At 43.3% G+C, this 7,917-nt stretch overlaps 1 protein-coding gene across 1 annotated transcript; it reads left to right on the top strand.

The window, feature by feature from the left end:
- Positions 1–5,860: 5,860 nt before the first annotated feature.
- LOC149227164 (uncharacterized) lies at positions 5,861–7,143 on the top strand. The gene is made up of 2 exons (XM_089375439.1): positions 5,861–6,112; positions 6,197–7,143. Exons 1-2 carry the CDS (start codon positions 5,987–5,989, stop codon positions 6,758–6,760), a joined length of 690 nt encoding a protein of 229 aa, XP_089231565.1. The 5' UTR covers positions 5,861–5,986; the 3' UTR covers positions 6,761–7,143.
- Positions 7,144–7,917: the final 774 nt, after the last annotated feature.

Raw genomic sequence — 7,917 nt, 5'->3', positions numbered from 1 at the left:
CGTCCTCGACAACATACCATCCTGGTAGCCATCCACCAAGATTAATAACAACCGTCTCATCCATGATGTCAACTCCTCCACATACTACAAACATCCCTGCAACAGATGTAGAACCACTATCTCCATCATGCCTCATCCCGACAACCATCTGTCACCAAGATCACTATACCAAGGTATACACCCCACTGGTATGTCATATATCGGGAATCATCTCAATCCATAACCATCGACCATCCCGTTGCAATCTCCACATGTTGTTCCCTATCGTGGAAGGCTGGTTCCTCCATCTCAAGCTACATGCTTCGTGCAACATCTCGTGTCGACCTCATCATGTGTCGTCCTTGTGTGAACTGCTGCCATGATACTCCAACACAATGCTAACACATCTCTGTACACTGACGTCCCCCATGTCTGAACTAGTTGGGTGATCAGTGCAACTGTCACGTTCAAACCATGAGAATGCACATCCTCATGCCACCATCAGTCGTTTCTCAGAACATCCCGTCACATCCTCAACTCGATCAAGAATCCATCTCCATGTAAGTGTAGGCCATGCTCAGGTCCATGAAGTAGCCCTCATCTCATCTACGACATGTTGTCCATGATGTCTGGTACTAATGTGCTGCATGAAATCAACCACATCTACCCCAACATCCTCATCCATATGTGTATCTCCTCAATATGAAGAGACCTTCTCATCAACTCGACTCTCGATGTGCCACATCCAAGTCCATGAAGCAACCTCCATCATATCTGCAATGTGCCATCCCTCAAGTCTGTCATAGAAACAAGTATACACCTGTCTCATCTATCCATGTGCTGCCCATGATCATAGATCAACCAGCTCCCATGTGTCAAAAGTGGTCAAGTCTCGGCTCAACCCATGCCCAAGTGTTGCCACCAAGGCATCATCATCATAACTCCATCACTCCAAAGTGTCTCATATCGTTCCTCCACATCAAGTCACTTTTACAAGCCATTCCCATACATGTACTCGAAAGTATGCACCCCATCCTGCATCAAAGTCTTTGACCTCAGCTCCTCAATGCATCAGATCCTCTAAGTCCACCATATATGAAGTCCCTAAAAGTCACAACCTCATGTCATCATGAGCTCCATGAGTCATCTCCAACCAACATCTCAGCAAGCATACAAGTCTCGACCCAAAGGTCTCTACAAGATGTCTCAGCTCTCCATGTAGTAGGAATGCTCCATAGTCTTCTCACAACTCCATCCAAGTCTATGTTCTTGTTGTACATAAGTGCACAACCTCCCCATCGGCTCATAAGTAATAAGTCTCCATGTCACATCAACAAATCCACCTGCACAACATCCCTGCCTTGGCACTCCTCATTGGATGCCCATAAGTGACACCTCTACAAGTGCTCCTGCATAATGTCCTTGCATAAGACTGCCATGCTCCATGTCTCCAACCTAATGTCCATGACTAAGCTACCCATGTAGTCCAACTGAGTAGACCCATCACAACAATCGGTCATCCTCATCCAAGTCTGCATATTCGGTCTAGTGAACTCGGTCACCCAACCATATCATCATCATCACGAGTCCCTTCCATCATAGCTCCCCTACTAAAGGTTCCACCAAGACTTCCTCTCTTGGACTCGGCCATGAGAAGTCCACCCAAATATCATCATACCTCAAGAGTGTGCCCTTCAACCTGTCCATGAGTCATGCCGGGCACTTAGCCAATTCTCCATGTGACTAAGCATGACCCAATTCTCCGCAACGATCATCATGTTCCTCCCTTGTCACGGGCCTTTGTAACTTCTGCCATAAGGTCACAAACAACCCCAAAAAGTCTTGCAACAATCAACAATCCTTGCTTCTCCATACAAGGTCTCATCATAGACATCCATGGTAAGATCCTCCCTTGCATCGGCAAACTGATTTTGCCCTTCCCTGCATACGGTCCATCTACCAAATGCTCAAGTGAAACACAAGTATCAATACTTACATCATCATCATCATGAGGCTCCTCCATGTGAGTATCCTCATCCATCCATGTCTGCAAACTGCACGATCCTGGTCCAACTTGATCAATCTCAAGTTCATCCTCCATCGTTGTCATATCTGCAACATCCTCAATCATCACAACTTCCTCTTCCTTGTCAGCACAATCTGCAACTTCATCTTGCTCCATTGTCCAACCAAGTTGAAGAAGTTCGTCTTCAACATTCTTTTCCAAGACTTCAATCTCAAGAGCTTCCCTTTGCATTCTTCCAAACCTGCCATGCCTTGTCGTTCAGCTTGGTCCAAGCACAAAGCTTCACCTCTGCTAAACCTGTTTCACCTTTCACCTAAATCACCTTGATATTCCACCCGTCACCTGCAAAACTTGAGCTCCCTGCCAAGTCTTCGGTCTTCGTAGAATCAGCTCCTTGATTCAGTTCACCAGCACCAGCTCCCCGACACTAGCTCTGATACCACCTGTCACGCCCCTACACCTGTGGTAGTCTTTCAACTGCTTATAGCGAGGTGCGACACTACCAATCGTTTTCTTTTCACCAATACTTACGATTGTAGACTACGCCTAACATTCCACTTATCCTACTTAGTTTGTGTTTCGCAACCAAGTATTATTAATGTGTTCCTTTATATAAGTGAAAGCCCATAACATTCACATAAACAACATTATACAAGAGAAATGCACAACAGTATAAAGGGAGGGGCAACTCCCTGCAATATGAGTCTTCCCGAATCAATATATTATACAATCTTCACTTTTACAAAGTACAAGTTAAATCTTGGGAAACCCCAAATTTACACTTAGCCAATTTTCCAACTTCGGCAAACTCGGTTTCCCAGCTCGTCGGTGCCTCCGCACGGTCACCGCACGACTCACCAACCCTTCATTCATCTTGTTGAACGATCGTGTCATTTTCCCAACTTGGGCGTGCCTCCAAGTCACCACACACGGGTACCTTTGCCCGAGACACACCTTTGTTCACAATCTCAACACTTCACCAAGTCACACCGTGCACACTTGCACGACGGGCGAGCGCTCACCCGAGTCACCCAAGAACCCGTGCCAAGTCGTCGCACAAACCGGGCACCCACCAACGTTTCACCATTGGGCGCTCCTACACATCACCCGGGCGCCACACACTCTGTGCACGCCTTTCTCCAACCGGCGGGCGACCCTGCCCGCGCCCTTCATCCAAAACCGAGATATGCGTTTTACTTCCGTGTGGCCTTGCCCAAGAACAGGTGCATCTCCAAACTGCGCCTTCCTTCTTTGCTGCGTCCACACCTTGTTCCACGCACTCTCTTTCACATGAGCGAAGTCTTCTTTGTGTGTTGGATGAGCGATGGATCAAATGACTCCAACGCATCACTTGTTTATATGGGTGGCAGGGCGAGTTAGCCTACCTGGCCGACTCGTCCTCCACGCCTCAACGTACCCCTACTCCATCGCAATACCATGTCAGCTTGTCTTCAAGTATGGGTCGGCCTCCATAAGTCTTAAATCATGCCTCCACGCATATATAACCAGCTCGCCCTCCTCTCTACGCACACACATTATAACATAACGCCATTGCATAAGTCTGAGCTCGCTCCTCGTTCAAACCGTGCTGTTCGTTCAAGCCTCCAACCGCGCACCCTCTGTTCGGTCGTGGTCGCACTTCGGGCGGAACCGTTTAAGGACTGCAGGTCCTTACACCTGCCCTCGTGTTGCTTATATGATGCGGCAAATGTGGCCACAACAACAAATGCCAGAGCAGTCCAGTAGCCCATCCTTTGGCAGTTAAGTGCTTTGAGTTGTTTTCTGAAGGTAGATGGTAGTCGTGCACCGAAGAAATCGTTGGGTGTAGCACTTCCTCACAGAGTACTACCAAAAATGTAGCCACTGTAAATGGATCCACCGTTTTGGAGAGACCCCGAGGGAAAAAAAAAATAATAATGCATGAGAACCAAATGTCAGGGGAGATCCTGGAACTCCGATGTAAAAGACACCAGCATAAAACTGGTGTGCACAGATGTCAAGTGGGGGGAGTAGAAAGGTGATGTAGAATCTGTGCATAGATGTCAAGCAGGGCTATAGCCAGATGTTGAGTAGGAAACCATACCAGATGTCTCAACGAGAATGAAAGTATTGACGACTGTGTTGATGCATAGGAAGGCCTATCGGCCTAACTATCATGAGTAGTGATTGCACCACTACCCAAAAGTCTACATATGGAACAATGGAATTGTATAAAAGCATACCCAAGATTGAAATAGTTGATTTTCCTAATAGCTCTTCATTGTGAGAAGACATCGGATAGGATACCGGATAATAGAACTCCTCTTTTTTTTATAAATTCGCTTGATAAGAAATCTTCGAGATAAGGAAACTTCATGATATAGCTTCGCGATACAACAACTTTGGGTTAGATAAATTGGTTTGGGTAAGAATTTATAAGGTCGAGTCGATTTATCTACGTATGAAGAAAATCCTCCAACAGGTTGAGTCAATGACCTCTTGAAATGCATCACACCCCCAATTCTTTGTAAAGGGTGGTTAGTCATTTAGTTCGAGTGAAATCTTATATACGTATTCACAACTTCAAGTTTAAAGAAGGTAGGACGAAGATCAATCATTATTAGCAAATCACACTAAATTGTTGTAATATAACCTGCTACAGTTATGCCAGAATTGGGTGATAAATGAGCTCAATGGAAGCCGCTTGTGTACTCTAGAAATAGAGATGGCAGTGGGCGGAGGACGTCTGTAACTTTTCCCTTCATTAATCCCTGTCAACCACCCTTAGATTCATCACTCAACTGTTTCAAGGAAGCACTGTGGTTGAATTGAAAGGGAAAGTTCGACCACCCTCCGATTCATCACTCAACTAACTGTTTCAAGGAAGTAGTGTGGTTGAATGAAAGGGGAAAGTTGCAGCTGCTTCGACAAGTGGTTTAGGTTGCCAGGGAAAGTTGTGGAGGACATGCCACATAAAGGAGAATTGTATTGAAGTGTCAGGTTATGTGTATTGAAGGGTCAACTTGCTAGCTATTGAAGTGTCAGCCTTTGAGATAAGAAGCCATCGATGCCGAACATTAAAGATGTATCAAAACTTTAAATATTAACTTTTCATGTGTATTAAAACTTCTTAATTTAGATTAAACTTTGGCAGGTATATATTCTTATTTAAAACTTAAGATATTGCTCTTTCTTTCCCCTTTTTGAAATTTTAACTTTAACTCTCTCTGAACTTTGTTTTGAAAAACTTAAAATAAATTAAGTTACCCACACTAAAATAACACCGGGGCAAGTGAAGCTCGCAATAAAAAGGTAAATGCTATAGTCCCTACCCGCGCACTAGGTAAGGACTAATAAGTCTTTCCATCATCCAAAATAATTCAATTAACTTATATTTTATTACTCTTTAAAAAAAAATAACTAAAATATTTTTAATGCATAAAACTAAATTGATTGGAAAGATATTTAATTCATAAAACTAAATTGATTGGAAAGATAATTCCACGAGGTATTGAAGAAAACAAAGGAAACATGTATGCTTCCCATACAAGAGGAACGTTGACTCGTATATATGTTTCAAGCACCCCAGGAAAAGTTAATAAGATTTCTTTTTAATAAAATTTTAAATGATTATTTAAGACAAAAGTTGTAAGATTTCGTCGAGTACCGTGAGATTTCTTGCTGAGAATTTCAAAGACCGACAACAAATTCCTCTTTGAAAACTCGATCCGTGGCAGGATGGCCGGGCCACTCACGACCGTCGGATGAACTGCATGGCGGAAAAATGAGCCGTAGACGTGCCGCCCGCCCAGGGGGCGGTGAGCATCTCCAGTAACCCACGCCTTCCCCTCTATTTATGACCAGCAATAACAATCCTTTTTTTATCATCTGAAGTTCGAACGGTTTTGTCTTTCGATTTGTGTTTCTAGTTTGGATTTGTCTGTGAAGATCTTGTTTTCTTGTTTCTTGGTATCATTTTTATTGTAGTTCTTCAGCAATTTGATGGTATTAACAATGGCTTCAGCTCAGACAACTGCAAAGCCTGTAGTCAGCAATGCTGTCAAAGAAAAGAAGCCGACGGCTTCCAAGGGATCGAAACCGCTACCTTCTCATCCCACATATTTTCAGGTTTCAATTCTTGGCCTCTGAAATGTTTTTCCCGCATTAGATTTTGAACGCAGGGGTCTCAATTTTCCCTTTTTTTTTTTGCAGATGAGCACGGAGGCGATTACTTCTTTGAAGGAGAGAACCGGGTCTAGCCAGTATGCCATAGCAGCCTATATTGGCAGCAAGTACCAGTCCCAACTGCCTGCCAATTTCAAGAAGCTGCTAGCAGTTCAGCTGAGAAATCTTGCTAAATCTGGCAAGCTCACCAAGGACAAGAACTCCTTCAAGCTTTCGGAGGAGCTGAGGAAGCCTGTGAAGCCGAAGGCGGCCAAGCCTGTAAAGGCTAAAGCCCCGGTCAAGAAGCTCGCAGCTAAGCCCATGGCAACCCCTAGGCCCAAGAAGGGTTTGAAGCCCTCCAAAACCCTCGCCAAAGCAGCCAAGGCTCCTAAAGTCTCCAAGCCGAAGCCTGCAGCGACCCCTAAGAAGGTAGAGAAGGCAGCAGCGCCCGTGGGGAATGCAGTTCCTGCCAAGAGGGTTGCTCCTGCCAAGGCTGTAAAGAAGGTGGCTTCTCCGAAGCCCAAGAAGCTTGCCCCTTCCAAAGCTGTTAAGAGGGCAGCTTCTCTGAAGCCGAAGAAGGCGGCCCCTGCTGCAAAGAAGGCCAAGAAATGAGATCGGGCGTTTACATTTCTAATTGCAAACTATTCTGGTATTTGAACTGTAATTATAAGTTAATATTAATTAGAATTGGCATGAAGAAGTAAGAAATGGGTTGATGTATTTATTAGAGTTGAATGATCATTCAGTCAAAACCAACTGGATGATTTCTCTGCCCTCTACCAAACTGTTGTTAGATTTGTATCATTATGAAGTTGATTAATGGCTTTGTGTAAGCAGAATGCTTGTGGTTTTTGCTGTAATATAACATTAATCCTTGTGAACAGCGATATTGGTATATTTGTAGGCCATGGAATTTCTGCATTTTATTGTGGTTGGCATAGTTCTGGCCACAGTATATTATAAATTAAAAACGAGATATGGATATTGAGAAGTTTTGTGATGGGGCAAGTGAACGAATCTATTTGCTATAGTGTAATTACAATCTATTAATGCTAAGGTTTGAAAGCCCACAAATGTAGTTATCACTAAGGTATTCACCATTAGTTCTCAATGCAAGATGATTAGAGTGGTGTCTCGCATATTAAATTGTGAGATGTGGTTGAATCATGAAAATAAGTGAGTTGTTGTTAACCACGCAAGGGATTATTTGATTATCTTGCGTTGATAGATCATGTTAATAGATGGGAGGGGAACCACCACTGAGGAAAATGGTTTGGTACATTATCGGTACATTATAGTGAATGCTAATAGATGTGTAGATGTTGAAAACCCGTATAATTCCTTAATTACGGGCTAATAATGTGAATACATTGTCAACGACAAGGAAGATAATCATTGATGATTGCAACCTCTAAGGTACTAACTAGTCTCTAGAACCATTGTTAGATAATGAGTTTGTGTGGATGAGAAGAGATTTATAGAAGGAGGGCTTTAATGTATCCTCATCATGTGACACAAAATTGATATCGTGAAGATGATAAACCCATTTCTAGATAATGAGTTTGTGTTGATGATAAACCCATTCCTAGATAATGAGTTGAGTTTGTGTTGATGAGAAGAGATCTATGGAAGGAGGGCTTTGTGAAGATGATAGTCAATAAAGTTTTATGGACAACTAACATATGGATGGCTAGTATAAGAGGTAAAATGAGACAATAGATAGTTGACTTTGGATACTTCCCTTGAATATATAATGGCATGACACAAAT

This window comes from Pinus tabuliformis, chromosome J, assembly GCF_031772625.1.
Source record: "Pinus tabuliformis cultivar Carrire ecotype Pingquan chromosome J, CPIR1, whole genome shotgun sequence".
NCBI lineage: Eukaryota > Viridiplantae > Streptophyta > Pinopsida > Pinales > Pinaceae > Pinus > Pinus tabuliformis.
Note: the sequence above shows the minus strand (reverse complement) of the source record. Positions and strands in the feature narration are given on the sequence as shown.